At 41.3% G+C, this 21,544-nt stretch overlaps 1 protein-coding gene and 1 pseudogene across 5 annotated transcripts in view; one reads left to right on the top strand and one right to left on the bottom strand.

Annotated features, from left to right (window-relative positions):
- LOC130273001 (stimulated by retinoic acid gene 6 protein-like) overlaps positions 1–21,544 on the top strand; it is a 137,203-nt gene that overhangs the window by 65,814 nt on the left and 49,845 nt on the right. For 3 of the 5 annotated variants that reach the window (XM_056519111.1, XM_056519103.1, XM_056519122.1), the window contains 8 exons: positions 1,698–1,826; positions 2,014–2,081; positions 3,246–3,354; positions 4,394–4,544; positions 6,881–6,956; positions 7,805–7,886; positions 17,106–17,154; positions 18,198–18,315. In XM_056519111.1, coding sequence (XP_056375086.1) covers positions 1,698–1,826; positions 2,014–2,081; positions 3,246–3,354; positions 4,394–4,544; positions 6,881–6,956; positions 7,805–7,886; positions 17,106–17,154; positions 18,198–18,315 — 782 coding nt within the window. The remainder of the gene's footprint in view (positions 1–1,697; positions 1,827–2,013; positions 2,082–3,245; positions 3,355–4,393; positions 4,545–6,880; positions 6,957–7,804; positions 7,887–17,105; positions 17,155–18,197; positions 18,316–21,544) is intronic. The other 2 variants (XM_056519134.1, XM_056519127.1) reach the window with 2 other exon arrangements.
- On the bottom strand, positions 9,546–9,685 carry LOC130343985 (U2 spliceosomal RNA; annotated as a pseudogene).

Genomic DNA, 21,544 nt, shown 5'->3' with positions numbered 1-21,544 from the left:
GCGCTTCACGGCCGTTGATGGCCTCCGGGACAGACCCGATATGACACGGGGTCACGCAGTGACCCCGCGCCATATCGCGAGAGCCGGCGGAAGATGCAAATATACGTCCTTTGTCGTTAAGGAGTTAAAGATGCTACTGTGCATGTGTAAAAAGAAATTTTGTGCAATAAATCTGATGAAATCTCACAGTCACACGATTCAATACGATTTACATAGGCCATAATGGGGAAAAAATCGGACACGATTGTGATCAAATTTTGAATCTGAGTGAAAAATCGTGGCCAACCACGATCTTACCACGATCTAAAATTGTGCATATTCGGATGAGGATCAAAACTGATGCATGTGTTGGATATGATTACTGAATGGAAGTCAATGGATAAGACTTGGCATGCAGATTTGTATGATTTGAATGTAAAAAATTGTGAGAAAAAGTAGGATGGTAAAATCGTGATGTGAATGCACCCTTTGGTCTTCACCTGGACTTGCAGAAGTCCAAATTCAGGAAGTGCATGTGGGGCATGGCAAGGCACAGCTCTTGCAGGCTTCAGTGACATTGTGCCTGCTGGGGAACGCCCACTTTCTCCTGCTGGGAGCTCACACAATATGAGCAAGGGGAAAGGTATGATGCAGAGCTTTTTAAAGCTCAGAAATTTTTTTTTAGGCAGGAGGGGTGTTAGGAGTAGTTAGTGAATATAGTCTGAGTTAGTTTTGAAAATATGGTTTGATGACAAGTGCTCTTTAAACCTAACAATTTTTATTAACAACACAATTGCTATAACCCTAAAATGTAGTTTAAAAGAACATTGCAAATGTATTAATATTAATATAAAGACCAGTTTTAATATATGTTAAACTGTAGTCAATCTGAGAATAGGACTACAGATGTAGCAGCCACCAACCTGATTGCCAGTCTGCTACTCTTTTTTTTCTGTGGCACAGAGTAGTGCATCCTGGTATTTACATACAAGAGTAGGGACTTCTGCCCTGTCCCTGCTCCTATACAGTACTAAGCACAACACATTACATTCATTAGGGGTAGAGGGGTGCAATAACAATATACAAGACTTGGTATCCCCCCTGTGCATGTCCACTCTCCATGATTTTATGTGAGTATTACATCTAATAAAGAAGTCGGAAGACATGAATTTGGTGAGTTGCCGGTTTTTCTTCGCCTCTGTAGAGGGGTGCAATACTCATCAGATTTTACACCTCAATAATTGTGTGCCTTCTTGGAAATTTTGAACTATTGCAGACTGTAGGTTATGTAGAACAAACCTGTGGGATGAAGCAGAGGCCATTTCTTGAGCAGCCATTATGATGTGCCAGTTAGAAGTATAAAGGGTGCCTCTATTTAGCAGTGCCAGACTCTAGCAATATGCCATCACTTGATGAAAATACCTCTTTAAGATATGGCTGTTTAGTGGATATATATTGAGCTCATACATACACCTTTATCTTTGTATGATTTTGCCTAAAACTTTTGTAAAATTGCTTTAACTCTATGCGTAATAGTCTTAGCCTGTTTATTATACTTTATAATGAATGTTTCTCTATTCTCCAGTTAGTTTTTGCTCACAACAAATGCATTAATTGTATTTATGTTTGTGTGAGTATGGTATATATTTACCAGTTTTCCGGTTGCTATATACTGTGCAATCATAAGAATGACCTTTTATTTCAAACTTTGTTTTTAGGCTATGGGTTATTATGAAAAGGTTATTTTTCAATGGCCTTCCCTATTGTGTTTAGTCTTCCTGATGGGGCGTTTTGTTTATATCTTCATCAAATACATGAGAATTTACATGGGAGCTGACATTCGAAGTGTAAGTATTAACTCGATTATATGTAGCCAATTCCATTAATTCTTCTTTACAGAAATTTACTAACAAATATTTCATTTTGTATTTATAATGATGAAGCAAATTTTTTTGTCTGATCAATTTTGACATGCGCAGAATACATTTAACCATAAGAGTATACATTAATTCATACTGGAATGTCCATTTTTAGGATGAAAAATGTTTCCTGCCAATACATCAAGCTGAACATGTAAGGAGACTGTTTCGTAAAGCTGCATTGTAAGTTTCATTCCTTGCTAATATGTATCATATTTGTTATTATAAAACTGTATTATTATTACTGTAACTTTAAATAAATCAGTAAAACAATAATTAATATCATATTTTTATAATGTTTAATGTCAACTCTTCTGAAGCATATTTTCATAAAAGTGGAAATTAACCCTAATCTTGTATAAATAAATTGACAACTAAATAATATGATTTCCCCTGTCAAGATGGTGTATCCTTGCACAGTCTAACGCTGTTAACATTGACTGGAGTATGTAAGCCACTCTATATTTACAAGAGGAATTGTAATGCCAAATTGTCAGTTTATTCATACATTTCCAGGAAGAATCACAGAGTAGCAGTGCAACATAGAGTTATAAGAAAAGCATTGTTATTTTCATGAAAATTTTTAATATTTTCTAAATATAGCATTTGAATTTTTCTTGAAAAAAGTCATAAAAACAACACATGTACTTTTAAAAGAATTTTTAAATCCTGCCTCGTTTTTTTTAAGTTAACACCTCAGTGTCTCAACAAAGTAATTTTAGCGTTCTTACTGCTGTTATTATGCTCTTAAGAGTCTCCTCCATGATGCACAATTATTTCTCATTCTCTTCATTTCAAGTGGCAGGACCAGAGGTGAGATGTTTGTCAGCAGAACTGACAACTAAACATCTTTTACTTTTTTTTTCCGGGCCAGTCACAGGACAACACCCAAACCTCTCTGTTATGCCATAGCATAGTTCTGGAGAATGTGTATTGCTTAGACTGAACAGGCTGCACTGTGCTGGGGGATAATTTGATTAGTATTCACACAAGGGACCGCAGCTGAAAGCATTATTGGGGATCAGAGAGATAAGAGTGAGGCCTTAACTTACTTTTTAAGGCACAATGTTGATCCTCTGGAGGAAACAGACAGGCTCAGCCTGAATGCACACAATTCAGGCTCCCTGCCCTGAAGCCACATCTAAGCACCACCTCCACTTCCTTTGATCTGTCTTGGTATCTCTGTGCTAGAGATGGAATTCCCCTAACAAAAACAGCGAACAGCAGTTCACGGAAAAATAAACATCTAGTGGTCAGGAAGACTTTAGGGTGGGAAGGGGTCATTTTTTGTTAATGAAAGGATTTAGTACCATGAAGTAAATTAACATTATGATATCTTTATTTCAGAGAACCAAAAAACTGGTTTGAAAGGAAGATATATACATGGGACCCATGTTTTAAATTCCCCAGCAGAATGATTGGCACTACTGTCCTGTCATTGTTCTGTTTGTATATTGTAAGTCACATGGCAATACTAATGTGCTTTTTATTAAAGAGTACCTGTCATCAAACTAAACTTTTAATATATTGTTCCTTATGTAATTATAAGACACTTTGATATTTACTGGCTGTTAAAATTCTCAACCTTTATATGTTTTTAATGTGATTGAAAAAAGGGCCACAAGGTGGCTCTGTTCTGTTCCCTGCACAAGTCAAACAGTTAGTTTAATCTTCTCCCGGCCTGGCAGGAGACCAAACTCAGGAAGTGCATGTGGGACATGGCGAGGCACAGCTCTTGCAGGCTTCGGTGATGTTGTGCCTGTTGGGAAACGCCCATTTGCTCCTGCTGGGAGCTCACACAATGTGAGCAAGGGGAAAGGATTGATACAGAGCTTTTTAAAGCTCATAATTTTTTTTTAAGGACAGGAGGGTGTTAGGAGTAGTTAGGGAATATAATCTGAGTTAGTTTAGAAAATATCGTTTGATGACAGGTACCCTTTAAGGAAGTTTCATTTTCTGATTTTTTTTTTTTAAAGAGTTGCTTCTATCTTACACACATGTAAATATAAATGTTTTTGAGGTTTTTATAACTGGGGATATGTGAGATAAAGCAGTGATCATGGTGACTTCCTGTAACTGATCCCATTGAAGAAGTCACCAAAGTCACCCTCACATCAGCCTGAAATGGCTGCTCCTAGACACAAGTAGATAAAGTTCAACCACACTAGTAAAATAAGATCAGCCTGAAAAAGTAGTGTTTAAAGAAGCACTTTGCATAGTCATCTGTATTAATAGTTTTGTACTGATGTTAAATAGGCAGGCAATATCAGGCAGAATTTAGAAAAGTTATTCTAGTAATTTGGAAATGGACATTTTTAATTGTAAACTTTTGTAATTATTATTAGTGTTCATTGATTCCTTCTTTACATTCATGAAAAAATAAATGGTGCATGTACGATGCAGCATCACTTGGTTGGGTAATTTATTAAATTGTTTATTGTTATTAGGTTGAAGTCTCAGTTTTTCTTTAAATTACATGCCCCTTTCTTCAATAGTTTGTTTCTGTGGAATACAGTGCATTCATCAATCTTGCAAGTTTGCTAAAAATGTACGAAGAAAAGATGGAGCAGGCAGTGCCAGATGTACAATGGGAATCGTACAATCAGACTGTTGTTTCAATGAAGGAGTTTTATGAAGCATTAACCGGTAGGCACATATTTTGTGGGAGAACAAAAAATCGCAACATGTAGAAAATAAAATAATTGGAAATATGTTTCCTTAAAGGGAAAGTCCACTTTAAAAACATTTCAAACATGTCAAAAAGAGTTACCAGATGGAGCCTGTGACCCCCACTAATCACAAAAATAAAAAAGCCATGGAGGTCCTCTCTGCATTGTACCCCTCTGCCTTTTGACTTGGGGATCTATGGATCTTAGAGTCTGCCATCATTGATGACTTTATCTGCAATAAGACATTGCAATGCTAGATTCGGATTACCCATATTGGGTTTGCAAAAGAGTTAACAACCTTATGTGGTCATAAGCTGCTATTTCCACATATGGTAGGCTCAAAAGGGAAGAAGCACCATTTTGCAGATTTATCAGGAACTGTATTGGGGAATAATATGAATACTTTATATACTTTTTTTTTGGAGCTGTGTAAGGGCTTGTTTTTTGCTGAACAAGCTGTATTTTTATTGTTACTTTATTTTTGTCCATTTAGGGAACTCAAAGCTGCTATCGTCTGGTCGCTAGTATAGTACACAGCAGCGCTGCATTAGTTACATATCAAGCACATCTGTATCAGCTAAATACTGACACTTATCCTGTGAGACCTAGCCTGTGACTAGGCCTTATAGGTATCCGTAGCTGGCATACCTAGAGGCCATGATTTTCCCTACAGCTGCCATGAACCATTGAAACCATGTGATGGCATTGCAGTGTTACAAGTAGGTGACAGGGGAGCCCCATCTGCTTGCAATCCTAAATATACAGCAATCTGTTAACTCTTTCTCTACTTTCTTGTCTGTATATAACGCATTGCCACATGTAATATATTGTAAAACCTGATTACAGGTTCCCTTTAACCCCCTGGCTGAGAAAACAGATTACTTAAAGAAACCAGTGCACATTATGTAAATACATTATGAGCTAATGAAGAGTTACCCTAACATCTTTCCCTCACCTAGTGGGTAAAATAGGAAGTTGCCAAAACCAAGAGTGCTGGATAGTAGCAAGACTGATAGCTAAATTGTTTCACAGTCTGATACGAAAATTATAAACTGATTATGACCTAGAAAGATGGATCAAACTCAGTCAACCACCATAATACCAGCATGCTATCAACTAAACTTTAGATATTGCACACTATTAAAAGGGTACTCCACTGGAAAACTTTTTTTTTTTTTTTTTTATCAACTGGTGCCAGAAAGTTAAACAGATTTGTAAATTACTTCTATTTAAAAATCTTAATCCTTCCAGTACTTATCAGCTGCTGTTATGATCCACAGGAAGTTCTTTTCTTTTTGAATCTCCTTTCTGTCTGACCACAGTGCTCTCTGCTGACACCTTTGTCCATTTTGGGAACTGTCCAGAGCAGGATAGGTTTGCTATGGGGATTTGCTCCTACTCCTGAAATGGACAGAGGTGTCAGCAGAGAGCACTGTGGTCAAGCAGAAAGGAAATTCAAAAAGAAAGGAACTTCCTATAGCAGCTGATAAGTATTGGAAGCATTAAGATTTTTTTTATAGAAGTAATGTACAAATCTGTTCAACTTTCTGGCACCAGTTGATTTAAAAAAAAAAAAAAAAAAAGTTTTCCAGTGGAGTACCCCTTTAAAGAAAAGCAAACATATATTTCCCTGCCTCACCAAGTTTCTGTCCACAGAGCCAATTCATTGGTTGGCTTGAGGATGTCCTCAGGGACAAAATAGGGGAGCATCAAATAATTCCTCAGCAATATTACTGTAAGCATAAGGTGTAGCAACATTGTTATAGTCAATGATAGAGGGATAGTGTAAAATTTATATCTATCCCATGCACAATATATGAAGCAAACATCAGTAGCAATCTAGATGGTGATGACCACACTGAAAACAATCAAACACAACAATGGCTGCTACGTAGTGGTCAAATGGACAAAAAACCTGCATGATGCATCACAAGATCTGACATGCTGGCTACAACCATAGATATTTAAATGAAGGAACAAGGCAAGCTCCCTGCAGTCAGCCCATATGGATTAGTTACACACACGTCAAGCATGACAGACTAGCTATGATAGGCTACCATCCACCCTCTTTTTTGTTGTGTTTATGCCGTAAGGTTATTATTTGATGTATACATGTAGCCTCTAACAATACAAGTTCTGTTTTTGGAATTTGGTTTGATCATGTTGCTAAAGGTCACCTGCTAGGATCAAAATTTTCTCTGACCCTGGCAATTGTGACTACACAATGACACTGATGTAATGTCAAGTTACCCAAAAGACCTCATTCTCTTTCGATACAGTATACTAATCATATTGAATTGCTTCTTATTTCAGGAGTTTGGTTTTTCACTACTTTCCTAGCAAATGCAGTTACGGTATCTTATATATTTCACATATTGGCCTGCTACAGGTAAGATGTTACTGCATAACTTTCTACTTTCACAAAGACTATTCACTTTTTGTTGACAAATTTTAAAACATCATTAAATCCTACTGCATTATCCATGGAAGGGTTAGTCACCTGAAGTGTAAGGGTAGGCATTGTGGCCCATACTCATAAGCAGTATGTGTTACACGGCCAAGTGGCTTTTCAGATTTTGCTAAACATGTCTATATGAGGCCAAAAGTGCCTTCTTTTGTTTCTATATGCTCAGTATACTGCTAAAAACAAAGGACGCAGTTGTGTAGTTGACTATGCTTTTCCATCCTAAATAGAACAGTAAAAAAAAAAGATATATACAGTATGTAAAACGTGTATGGTTTTGGGATGAACCCCTATGGGTGAAGTATTCCATTATATAGCATTCATCACATGTTTTATTTTAAGCAGACTACAAACTAAAAAACAACTGTTTTTTCAATTGGTACTTCCAGCCATAAAAACTGCTGTTTTTGTACAAAACCAGGCAATTTTCAGCTGTTTTTGTTAATCAAAATAGGTTGATTTTTTAATAGTTGATAAAATAGTTGATGAGTTCATAAACATTACATGAACCTGGCCAAAAAAGGCAATTCAAAGGTTGAAATACCATATTAGTGCTGTATGCCCTTCAGAATCCTAATTCGAGGGTATCGCAGAAGTCAGACCCCCACTAATTCTACAGTGGTGACATAACCTAGCGATGTGCACTAATTTTATGAGATGGGAATAACTCTTTAGTTTATGGAGTTTTTTGTGTTTTTTCTCTCATATTTTCATGCTGTCTTTTTAAAAAGACAACTGGTAATATTGGTAACTTCTTAATCATTTATCTGTAGAAAACACATGAAGAGACTTTGGGTTGGAGAGAAAGGTTTCCTTCCGATAAAATTCCAAACCCCTTCATCCTCACAGTGTGTGGTAAGCTGACTTATATAGTCCAATTTAACAAGTTAGTTGGCGTGAGACATTCCCAGCAAATTCTCCCGGCTTACCTTGCAGTACTGTAGCTTCCTCCACAATTGCTGTACCCTTGTTACAGTCATCTCGATGTCATGCTACCTAGAGAGATATATCAATATCTTCCATAGTCACTGTAATGCAGCGCCATCTCACGCTGATTATAAAGCTATGTTCACACTGAGTAAATCAAGAATAATTTACGCCGAAAAATTTACGGGCGGAAAACAGAATTTTATTTTCACGTGAAATTCGTGTGCAATTTGCACGGAATTGCGCGTGGAAATGGGGGAGAAAGAAGTGAAGGGTTTTTCAGCCATTTCCGCGTGAATTCCGTGCAAATTCCGTGCGAATTGCGCGTGAATTCCGCGTGAAAACGATGTTGTGCGGAATTTTTTTTACCATTGACTTCTATTGATTTCTGCTAGAGGATTCCGCTTGAAGAATGAACATGCTCATTCTTCAAGCGGAACGGAATTCAGTGTCGGAATTCCACTAGCAGAATTTCCGAAGGTGAACTGGACAGTGGAAAAGACATTAAAGTCAACGGGCAGAGGAGATGTGCATTAATTTGGAGCTGAGAATTCAAGAGGGATTACTCAAGTAAATTCCTCTTGAATTACTCCATGTTAACGAGCCCTAAGAAGCATTCAGCAGTGCATTGTGGGGGAAGTCACAACACCACCAGGTAAGGCAGGAACTAGAGATGAGCCTGCATAAATAAATTCAGCTTTCAGGTGCTCCGGTGGGCTGGAAAAGGTGGATACAGTCCTAGGAGAGTCTGTAACTTTGCTCATCTCTAGCAGGAACCTATGACTAGACTGTCTCACCTCAGATATTTAGAATTGGTTCAATACAGTATTATTATATGGCGTTCTGAAATTTTTTTTACTTTTTTTTATATAATTACTCATCTTTAGTTTTCTTTATTATTTTTAACCATGTACATTTTATCTAAATAATAACAAGATTACACATTCTCCTATGATAGGTCCTCTTTTTTTTCTTCTCTAAGAACCAAGGAACGTGCTCTCAAATCACCCAAAGTGCAAGAAAAAGTGCAAACGTGTTACAATAAAAAAAAATGTGCAGAAAGGATGTGTTCTATCGCAAGCCCTTCTCCGATAGGAGAGAGGCCCCCCAACAAACCTTACCCTTCTCCTCCGGACCAAAAGGTGCCTGCGAGGTTCCAGGTTCGATGTCCCTTTTTGCTGAAGCTAGTAAGGGACCACAAATGCTTCCGGCATCCCTCTTGGCGTTAGCCAAGGTATCTGCCCGCAGAGCTGATATCGGTCGGTACCCAGGGTTTTTGCAGGGAGGTGCGGAACCTAATGGCCACACACACCTCCCCCTGGCCCGCTAGGAGGGACACCCAGAAGGGCTACCGCATGCTAACAATCCTGTGGATACACAACATGCAAAAAGTTACAAAACAGTGACAAAAAGGAAATAAATAAGTGTATGTGTGCAGATATACTGCCCAGACATCTGGCCAGATCTATAAAACATTTTTTTGATCCTAGTCAGAAGACCAGGAATCAAGAAGTGAGTGCCACATCCCCAAGGCACTAAAGTACCTTGTCTCTAGACCCTCTCAGCCTCATGGTGAGACCCGGAGGGAACAGGTCACATCGGGGCAGCCGCCGAGCTGATTCCTCAGACCCATCCCAACCAGCCCAATACCGGCACTTCGGGTCACCGTCTGGAACTGATAAGAACAGATACTACACTTGATCTTAGCCAAAAGGCCGAGAAGCACTCTTTAATTGAAAGAGCTTTATTCGTCATTCAGTTGTCATTAGACGTTGTACAATAAATTACAATCGCACAAAGCATGACAGTACAATATACAGCATAGGGTCGCTAACCTATATACCATACTACATGCTACACTAACACTCCGCTCCATCACTCGATATCAAAGAAACAAATTTGAAAATCAATAACATATTACAGCCTGTGATCGGGGAAGGGGCGTGGGGTCAAATGGGGGTAGGGGGGAGGGCAGATAACAGGGTCAAACTACTAGGCAAACGTATGGGGAGGTAGGGGAAGCAGAGGGGCATTGATCCTCTTCTTCATCAACGTCCGGACGATCCAAGATAGAATAGTCTCTAAGGCGGCTGTGGACCAGCCTGCGGTCGTCAGGGATGGACATTTCCTCCCTGTTGTAGATGAGGCGATTCCTGGCCAACCATATAGTGTCCTTAAAACAGATCATAAGGCGCCAGGCCTCCTGCATGGCATCCACGTTGTGAACCCCAGGAAAAAGTCCATAAAGCACCGAATGGTACGATAGGTAGTTCCTAGGTACCGAATCTCTAAGTTCAGGTTCCAGGACGTTCCATAGGCCCCGCGCAAAGGGGCACTGCCAAAAGACGTGCATTGATGTTTCCTCCACATAGTCCTCTGCATGCTGATACATGCAAAAGAAACCAGCAGCAGAGTGGGGATATTGGGGACTCCCTTCCCACCCTTGCTGGGCTCCTTGTACATAACAGTCCGTTTAACTCTGTCCATTTTGCCCCAGATGAAGCGAAACACAGTCCGGGTGATGGCCCTGCAAACGGTGGTAAGGGAGGGCCAGACCTGTGCGGTGTACTCCGCAAGACAAGTGTTTTTCCCTCAATTGAGAGCTGTCTGGTACTCCAAAGTGCGATCTTTGAGTTCATTTTAGCCAGTCGGTCTTGCCAGGACTTAAGGGCCTTCCCGAACCAGACTCCGAAGATTTGAATGAAGTCTGGTTTAACAGTAAAAGGGAAGGGGGTGTAAGAAGCCATGTTCCATTCCCTGAAAAGCATAGCTTCCGACTTCCCGCAGTTAACTTTTGCCCTCGAAGCCCTGCCGAAGTCCTCGCAGGTCTGGACAAGTGCAGTCACCGAATGCTGATCAGCGCAGAAGACAGTCACGTCGTCCGTGTAGAGCGAGCAATTGACCTCGTAGCAATCTGGTCCTGGTGCGTGACGTGGGAGGCGGTGTTGCAAAGGTTCTGGATCCTGAAGCAGACACTGTTGAGGAACCTGAGGAGGACATCAGTGACGTGCAGACACTTGTTAATGATGATGAAGCCAATCGCAATTGGGAGCTGGGTGCAGAAGGGGCTTCATCATCATCATCAGGAGAAGAGAGTTGCAGGTTGCCCATGAGGCAGCAGCTGAGCCAGCAAGGTGGTAGCATGGTTGTCAGTCAGCATGGTGGCAGAAGTGGAAATTCTGGAGCCAAACGTGCCCAGGGGAGACCACCTGATTCGCAGCAGCCAACCTTCCCAGGAGTTAATGTAACAAGGGTTCCTGGAGATGGCGGCAGTAACAGTCAATTAGTGCAGACTGTTGGTGGGAAAATCAGCTACTCGGCGGTGTGGCAGTTTTTCATCAAGCATCCGGAGGAGGTTCACATAGCCACATGCAAGATATGTCGGCAGAAGGTGAAGCGTGACCACTCCCTATGTTGGCACCACGGCCCTGTGTCAACATATGTTTCGTCACCATAAAGCAGCCTGGGAGAACCATTGCTTCGAAGTAGTGGTCCAGCCCGCTGCATCACCCAGTGGCACGCCGCTCCCTCTTTAAGCCAGCAGAGGCTCCACCACCTCAGCCGAAGGGAGCTGCATGTCATACCCACCTTCTGTCGCTCCAGATGCTCCTGCTCCTCCTACTTTTAGTCAGCTATGCCGCCAACAATCTATCTGGTGCTGCAGTCCCTCCCTTTTTAAGTGGTGGACTCTGCATCTTTCAGAGAACTGATGGCTTGTGCCGAGCCGAGGTGGAGAGTGCCAAGCCGTCCCAGCCCTGCACACTTTTGTGAAAGAGAAGGTAGTCCAGTCCTTGAGCCTGTTGGTGTGTACCAAAGTGCATGGCAGCGCCGATGTCTGGAACTAACTATGGTCAAGGACCATACATGTCCTTTACGACTCACTGGCTAAATGTGGTTCCTGCACAGCCACAACACCAACTTGGACAGGTCAAGCCACTTCCTCCTCCATGCTGTCAGGTCGTTGGTCCTGTGACAGTGTGTGACTCCACCTCCTCATCCTCCACCGTGTCCTCAGCCTCCACTGCCCAGACAAGTCTCAGTGGCCCTACAGCATACCATGTGTCACACTGTTCTACAAATGGTTTGCCTTGGCGAAAAGAGTCATTCATAAAGAAATCGGACCATGGCTTACTCCACGAAAACTGGAAATGGGAACCATGGTGACTTACAGAGGGAAGAACATTTTGCATGGCACACGTGTTCAATCAGGTTGTGAAGCAGTTCCTGAAGTGTTCCCCCCATTTGCAAGACATCCTAATAATGGGAAGGAAACTTTGCATGCACTCCAGCCAATCATACAACGCAAAGCACACCCTCCTTGAGCTGCTGCGTGAGAACGGTATCCCCAGCATACAACATAGTCTGATTTATGTTGCCACACGTTGGAATTCCACCCTCCATATGTTGGACTGACTGTACGAACAGAGAAGTCATCACCGATTTCTTGATGATCCAAACGCATAGGGGTACTCCAATGTGTAACTTCAATGTGAACCAGTGGCAGCTCATACGTGACACATGCCATTTGCTCAGGCCCTTTGAGCAAGCCACATTATTAGTAAGTCACCAGGATTATAGGATGAATGACGTCATTCCACTGCTTCTTTTTTTACAACACGTTTTGGAAACAATGGCTGGTCAGGGCACTGGAGAAGTGGCTCCTACATCCCATGGCCACATGAGCCCTGTGGGGGCTGAACTGGAGGAGTGGTAGAGGGAGGGGCACAGTGGAGCACAGTTTAGGTTTCGCCAAATGGGCGGTTTTTCCAGTAATCTGACAGGAGTGGAGGAGCAGGAGCAACCAGAGGAACTAGAGGGTTATGAGGAAGGCGAAACAGAGGACCCAGACACACCGTGGCTGTATGCAGTGGAGATGGAGGCAGGGAGTCCCTCGGAATCACTTGCACAAATGGCACAATGCATGCTCACTTCCTTGCGTAGTGACAGCCGAATTGTCACCATTCGGCAGCGGGAGGACTTCTGGATCTCCACCTTAATGGACCCTCGCTACTGCCACAAAATAGGGACCTTTTTTACACCCACTGAGAGGGAGGACAAAGTGACCTACTACAGAGGCATCCTATGTAGTAAGTTGGTCGATGCCTATCAGCACCATCGTCCATCCTCTCGCAGGTCTGAATCGGGGGGGCCCTGCGCTCACCTTCCACTGCCCTGGATGCTGGGGAGGAGTGGGGTGGCAGGAGCAGTACCAGCTCCATCAGCAGCAGCCTGAGTCTACAGTCGCTGATGAGTGGCTTTCTTCACCTGCATAGTGAAGCAACTCATCAGCAGCAGGTACACCTGGAACAGGACCTGAACCAGCAGGTGGTGGCATACCTTGACATGCCCATGCCAACACACCTTGAAGATCCGCTGGACTTCTGGGCAGCCAAACTTGATTTTTAACTGCAACTAACAGAGTTTGCCCTGGAAAAGCTGTCCTGCCCAGCCAGTAGTGTGCCATCAGAGCAGGTATTTAGTGCGGTGGGGGCCAAAGTCACCCCAAGGAGAACTCGTCTGTCCCCGAAAAATGTGGAGAGACTGACCTTTGGAAAGATGAATCAGGCATGGATCAGCCAGGATTTCCAACCACCGATGCCTGGTGCATGAGAGTAGATTGACCATGGTGCCACATCAATACTTCACAAATATGGATAGTGCCAGACAGATTTAAGGCGCTGCTCCCGAGTTACAAACATTCCTCCGCATCAGACCTTTTTTCACCCACCAGGTACTGGTAATGCCACCAACCGCACCACTCTGACACCGAGTCACTTTAAGAACTCCTGATGCTGCTGCTGCCACCTCCAGGCTGTCTCATTCAGCCACTATATGGTCTCCTCATGCATCAGTCACCTCCAGGCTGTGCCATTCATCCAATATATGGTTTACTGATGCTTCAACCAGCTCCAGTCTGTCTCATTCAGCAACTACATGGTTTAGTGATGCTGCTGGACCTAGGACATTACCTATATATGGTCTCCTCATGCTTTAGCCAACTCCAAGCTGTGCCATTCAGACACTATATGGTCTCTTCATGCTTCAGCCACCTCCAGGCTGTTCCATTCAACCACTATATGGTCTCTTCATTCTGCCACAAACTCCAGGCTGTGCTATTCAGCCACTATATGGTCTCCTCATGCTTCAGCCACCTCCAAGCTGTTCCATTCAGACACCATATGGTTTCCTCATGCTTCGGCTACCTCCAGGCTGTGCCATTCAGACACTATAAGGTCTCCTCATGCTTCAGCAAAATCCAGAGTCGTGTAGTTGCCCAGAGCAACCAATGAAATTCCAGCTTTTAAAATGGCGACTAGAAGACTTCTCTTTTCTCCATGCCATCGGTTTTCAGTCTGCTTATACAGCCTGCCTTATTGAAATAAAACTTTAATGAAAAACCGCACAGAGAACAGTGTAAACATTCAAACAATACCGAGCGCCAGAATTGCTGATTTTGGTCTTTTCATTTATCAGAAAAAAAGCATACTTATTTTCTTTGTTTGAGTTCACACCACGTTTTTTCAATACAGTTCCCATATCAGGTTTTTGATAAAAAACAGATTCCTCAAAACCTGACTAAACTGTATCAAAACGTGTGTAAAATTTTTAATCCGTATATGGTTGAAAACTGTACATGGTTTGAAAGTTGATGTCCGGTTGCATCCGTTTTTTAAGAAAAAAAAAGTATAAGTTTTTAACTTTTCATTCCATTATGAATAAAGTTTCCCTTGTTTCATTGAAATTCCAAGAAAAAAACTGTGCAAAGTCAAAAACCATATGATGAAAACTGGATGGAATGTATGCACATACGGATCTGTAAGGTTCCCATTAACTCCCATGTTTTAAAAAAGTATACGTTTCAATACGTTTTTTCAGCCGGACCAAAAACCACGGTAGGCTACGGAAAAAAACGACAAAACCGTACAGGATGCAAAACGGACATAACCTGATGCGTCTTTTGGCATACAGTTTTCAATGTGGTTCCGTACAGTTCTCAAATTGAAAACATATACGGGAACTGTATTGCAAAAACGTGGTGTGAAAGTTATGTTTTAAATGTAGTAAAATAAAACAAAGCCAATATAAATTGGGTATCTGTAAATACAAAGAACAATTGGTCCCACATAAAACAAGCCCTTATATGAACCTGTAGGTGGAACATTTAACGAGTTGTGGCTATTGAAAGGAAAGGAAGAAAAACTAAAAATGTAATAGTTGAAAATCACTGTATCCTTCAGAGAATAAACATGTGCTTATTTTACACATTACCTAAAACAAATTAAGTCAAGGGAAGACATATTTGTCCGTTTCCCTTATTGCCAGAATACCAAGCAAATGTGTACACACAAAGCATTCTACACATTTCACACAGTTCCAGTAACACATAAACCAGACATACACATACAATAAACCAAGATGATCCCATACACTTGCATGTATGGGCACCTCTAGTTACAGCTAGTGTTGAGAACGAATATTCGAGATGCAAATTTTTACCGCGAATATCGACACTTCACAATTTCGCAAATATTTTGAATATAGTGATATTTATTCGTAATGATGACTATTCAGTTTTTTTTGTACAAATTTATGCAAATATTTATGTGAATTTCCACACTTCCGGACTGGACACTGATCCCTCCCTTCTTTTAGGTAAGATATATATAACTGCGCATATATGCATGGAAAAAAAGAGAATGAACATAGCACATATGCGAATTTCATGAACATAGGATGAATATTCGTCCATATATTCATGAAATATCACAAATTCGAATATGGCCCCTCCCACTACTAGTGATGAGTGGCAGGGGCCATATTCAAATTCGCGATATTTCACGAATATATGGACAAATAGCATCCTATGTTCACGAAATTCGCATATCCGCTATGTTCATTCTCTTTTTTTTTCATGCGGAAATTCGTAATGAAATTTGCATAGTGCGCATGCGCAATTATATATATCTTACCTAAAAGAAGGGAGGGATCAGTGTCCAGTCTGGAACTGCCGATATTCGCATTAAAAAAATGAATATTCATCATTTTGAATATATATCACTATATTCCAAATATTCGCAAAATCGTGAAGTGCCGATATTCGCGCACAAAACTAATCACTAGTAGTGTTGAGCGCAAATATTCAAATGCGATTTTGCAAATATTTAGAAAATAGTGATGTATATTCATAATGATGAATATTTTTTTTTATATGCAAATTTATGCGAATATTTATGCATATATCAGCACTTCCAGACTGGACACTGATCCTTCTCTTCTTTTAGGTGTAAGATATAATTGCGCGTGCGCACTATGCAAATTTCATTACGAATTTTTGCATGGGAAATAAAAAAGGAACATAGCATCAATATGTGAATTTAGCAAACATAGCATGAATCCTTCAGATGCATATATTCGCAAAATATTGCAAATTCTAATATGGCCCCTGCCGCTCATCACTAATCACTAGTTATAGCCTATGTGAGGCAAAAAACTTTAAAAAGGAACCTGTCATCAGATTTAACCATATATAACGCGTGGCAACACTTCTTCCTCGCCATCCTAAAGAGATGCTCCTACCTGCAGGGAAGGTGAGGATATATAGTTTGAAAGTGTCCCCTGCCATCCCCATAAGTAGTCCCCTGAACGAGGAGCTATATTCACCTAGTCCGCTGCTCTGGCTGTAATCATACCCCCTCAGCATGGTTGACAGCCCGGCCACAGCCCATGTCATCACAGTTTGAGAGCAAAGTGGTGTCTCAGGCTGTCAATCATGCTGAGGGGGCGTGATTACAGCTAGAGAAGATGGAACTAGGTTAGTATAGCTTCCCGCCCAGGGGACTACTTATGGGGCCGGTGGGGGATACTTTCTAACATATCCCCACCATCCCTGCCGGTAGGAACAAAGATTTTACCATATATAACGCATTGCCACATGTTATACATGGTAAAATCTGATGACAGGTTCCCTTTAACCCCCTGGCTAACAAAACATATTACTTTAGAGACCAGTTATTTAAATACATTATGAGCTAAAGAACAGTTACCCCAACATCTTTTTCAAATAGTGTTATTCAGATGTATTATACTGAAACATGTAATTTTTTTAAAATTAATGATAAAATGCATTTATATCTTTCTCACATCTAGGCTGCCATAGCAAGATACTCAGGGTGGCAAGTTGCACATATTTTATGGGGTATGTAAAAAATTGTGTCTCTCCTCTCCTCCTAGGTCCTTACATTTAACCTGGCATATTTTCCATTTCTGCCTCAGTAATTCATTCTCTGCCTGAGGGTAGTGGGACTATACCTAATGCAGCAGACATTGCACAATCGGCAAGCTTTATTTCCATTAACCATACTTTTCTCCACTGGGAAACCAGATTTCACAGCAATGTACTCCTGGATAAAGAAATGGTCCACCAGGCTAGTTCTCAATACCTTTGAGAACATACAGTGCACTAGGGCTTCACAGGCCTATGCTAGGCTGCTGTATACTCACAGAAAATGCCTTTGTTATTCCTTCTGGAGCCCAGCAAATAGTCTGAGAGGTAGAGTCCACCATGCTCTGGGGGCACACCAACTCCCTCCAGCTAAGTTGCACAGTTGATGGACAAACAGGGCTCGTCTGCCCAGGGGGCCCTGTGTAGTTTTGCTGCATATGCACTGGCTGTCAGTCACCAGAGCAATGTAACAAGAGAGAGGCGGTGCAGCCTCGGAGCATACCGGACCCTAGGCCCTGCCTTTTCGGCTGTTTGCCTGACTCCATGAGGAATTACAAAGGAGTTTTCTTTAAGGGTATAGCAGCCTGATTCATATATAAAGGTATGCCTAGAATAGGCCTGCGAAACCTTAGTGTACCGCACGTGCAGCTTCATAAGTCTGTTCTAAGTGACAGTTGCGCTTTAATGACTCTTTGCATTGCCTACCCATGGCTACCATCTTCTGGGCTTTTGGGTTGACTGATCCGTCTTATACTGGTGGATGTTGAATCCACACATCTCCTACCTCCCCCCTCCCCATCCCCATTTTTCCCCTACAGAGTGCTAAGAACATGAGGACTTCCCTCATTGATCTCACTTTGTCTCTCTCCCGCATTTTTTTCTTTTTCATTTCTTATTGTTTAAGAATTGCCAAATGGTAATTAAAAACATTATAAATAATTATTGTACCCCCTTAGAAACTAATATTATGATCTGTTTTGTTTTTGATTTACTTACATTTGCTTCTTTTGTTGCAGGTTACTTGATAATGCACATAGTACAATGCTTGTTTGGCCTCATTATTGTATATGGTTTTGTATATCCAATAAAACATGGTCAAGGTTTAGAACTTCTGAAGGGCTTAGGAATTTCAATGTAAGTTTGTCTTACTCATTATTCTCTCCATTTTAGCTATTAATACTCTCATGTGATATGTTAATGTTACTATGCTATTATTGTATTATTTCCCCAATACAGGACATAGAGTTAGTGACGTTCCACTGATTTGCCACTATTTGAACAAATAATGAGTGAGGAAAAGCTTCCCTACCCAGCTCACTGCAATCTCCATCCAGTTACACTAGACAAGCTCCATAGACTTATAATGGAACCCATCTAATGCAACTGGGCCTAGACAGAGGCGTAACTATAGGGGGAGCATAGGTAGCAGTCGCACCGGGGCCCTGGTGTGAAAGGAATCCCAGAGGAACATCTGCCCCATAAGAGACCAGTATTATAATTGGCACATGGGGCCCTGTTGCAGATTTTTCATCAGGGCCCAGATACTACAAGTTTTGCCTCTGGGCAGAGAGCACAGCAAGCTGTGAAGTATGTTGCCAGCAGCCGTGGTGATCTCAGCACAGAGACCCTGATCAGTAACATGTTTACATGTTTCTGTGACATGTCAAACATTTTAACCAATGACAGAGACACTTTAACCCCTTAAGGACTCAGCCCATTTTGGCCTTAAGGACAATTTAATTTTTACGTTTTCATTTTTTCCTCCTCGCCTTCTAAAAATCATAACTCTTTTATATTTTCATCCACAGACTAGTATGAGGGCTTGTTTTTTGCGCGACCAGTTGTCCTTTGTAATGACATAACTCATTATATCATAAAATGTATGGCGCAACCAAAAAACACTATTTTTGTGGGGAAATTAAAACGAAAAACGCAATTTTGCTAATTTTGGAAGGTTTGGTTTTCACGCCGTACAATTTTTGTTAAAAATGACTTGTGTTCTTTATTCTGAGGGTCAATACAATTAAAATGATACCCATTATTACATACTTTTCTATTATTGTTGCGCTTAAAAAAAATCACAAACTTTTTAACCAAATTAGTACCTTTATAATCCCTTTATTTTGATGACCTATAACTTTTTTATTTTTCCGTATAAGCGGCGGTATGGGGGCTCATTTTTTGCGCCATGATCTGTACTTTTTTTTGATACCACATTTGCATATAAAAAACTTTTCATACATTTTTTATAATTTTTTTTTAAATAAAATGCATTAAAAAAGTAGGAATTTTGGACTTTTTTTTTTTTCGTTCACGCCGTTCACCGTACGGGATCATTAACATTTTATTTCAATAGTTCGGACATTTACGCACGCGGCGATACCAAATATGTCTATAAAAAAATTTTTTTACGCTTTTTGGGGGTAAAGTAGGAAAAAACGGACGTTTTACTTTTTTATTGGGGGAGGGGATTTTTCACTTTTTTTTTACTTTTACTTTTACATTTTTTTACATTTTTTTTTACACTTGAATAGTCCCCATAGGGGACTATTCATAGCAATACCATGATTGCTAATACTGATCTGTTCTATGTATAGGACATAGAACAGATCAGTGTTTTCGGTCATCTTCTGCTCTGGTCTGCTCGATCACAGACCAGAGCAGGAGACGCCGGGAGCCGCACGGAGGAAGGAGAGGGGACCTCCGTGCGGCATTATGATTGATCGGCTCCCCGCAGCAGCGCTGCGGGTGATCCGATCATTCATTCAAATCGCGCACTGCCGCAGATGCCGGGATCTGTATTGATCCCGGCACCTGAGGGGTTAATGGCGGACGCCCGCGAGATCGCGGGTGTCGGCCATTGCCGGCGGGTCCCTGGCTGCGATCAGCAGCCGGGATCAGCCGCGCATGACACGGGCATCGCTCCGATGCCCGCGGTTATGCTTAGGACGTAAATGTACGTCCTGGTGCGTTAAGTACCACCGCACCAGGACGTACATTTACGTCCTGCGTCCTTAAGGGGTTAAAGGGGTATTCCAGGCAAAACCTTTTTTTATGTATATCAACTGGCTCCGGAAAGTTAAACAGATTTATAAATTACTTCTATTAAAAATTTTTAATCCTTCCAATAGTTATTAGCTTCTGTCTAAGTTTTCTGTCTAACTGCTCAATGATGATGTCACGTCCCGGGAGCTGTGCATGATGGGAGAATATCCCCATAGGAACTGCACAGCTCCCGGGACGTGAGTCATCAGAGAGCAGTTAGACAGAAAACAACAACTCAACTTCAGAAGCTAATAACTATTGGAAGGATTAAGATTTTTTAATAGAAGTCATTTAAAAATCTGTTTAACTTTCCGGAGCCAGTTGATATATAAAAAAAAGTTTTGGCCTGGAATACCCCTTTAACTACTTGAGCATTAACTTGACCCTAGGAATCTACACCAACATGATAGATTCCAACTAGTTTGTCATGCCAAGACACTTGTCTACCAAGAGCTATGTGCCTCTGAAGGTTTCGGATAAGCCATCCTCTTCTAACATAGAGTACAATAGAACGGCATGTAGTTAGAATGCCTAGAATCCCAATGGACATGAAATGCAAGTCATTGTGATGGCTACCTATAGTCTTTGCACTATTTCTCAACAACTGGCTTAGTGACTGCCTTCCAAAAGGAGCTTAACAACAGGCTCTATAACAGTCTGTCAAAAACAGGCTCTGCAGTAGCCAAAACAGTAGGGTATGTAGTAGTAGACACAAGGCTCTGAAAGTCTGTCAAGAAAAGGCTCTGCTGCAGCTCAACAATTGGCTTTTATAGGAACTGTACAATAGGAAAATACACTAAGGTCTTAAAATATAGCTTTTATTGGTATTCTTTAAAATTAGAACATGTACGAAAATGTATTAATAACTAAACAATTGGTGATACGATAGCGTGGTCAGTAACAGCTATGCATGGATAATCGGCCTGTCCCCAATAACCCCTATACTCTGACCCTACTAGTCAGTTTAGACCCCCTACCTATTAATGCATGGAGGCCCTTCCTAGAGAGTGCCTGCCTGCATCTGGAACCTCCTGCCTCTCCCTAATTATAAAGGGATGGGGAAGATACCAGGTGCAGTACAAGTATAGAGACTGTTAGTGGTCTGATTGCTGACTGACAAAACCTCCAATACGTACACAGTGATTATAGTGAATGCAATACACATATATACAGTCTGTACAGTGATTACATAACAATGCTAGTCACAACAAAGCAAAATCCAACGTGTTTCATTGTGTCGCGTAACAAAGCGGCACAACTCTTCAGGGACTAGTCCGGAGGGAGCAGGAGCTGTAGCCACCAATAACTCCTTGTCTCT

The sequence above is a fragment of the Hyla sarda genome, chromosome 1 (genome assembly GCF_029499605.1).
Source record: "Hyla sarda isolate aHylSar1 chromosome 1, aHylSar1.hap1, whole genome shotgun sequence".
Lineage (NCBI taxonomy): Eukaryota > Metazoa > Chordata > Amphibia > Anura > Hylidae > Hyla > Hyla sarda.
The sequence above is the reverse complement of the archived record's forward strand: the minus strand, read 5'-3'. Positions and strand labels throughout refer to the sequence as shown.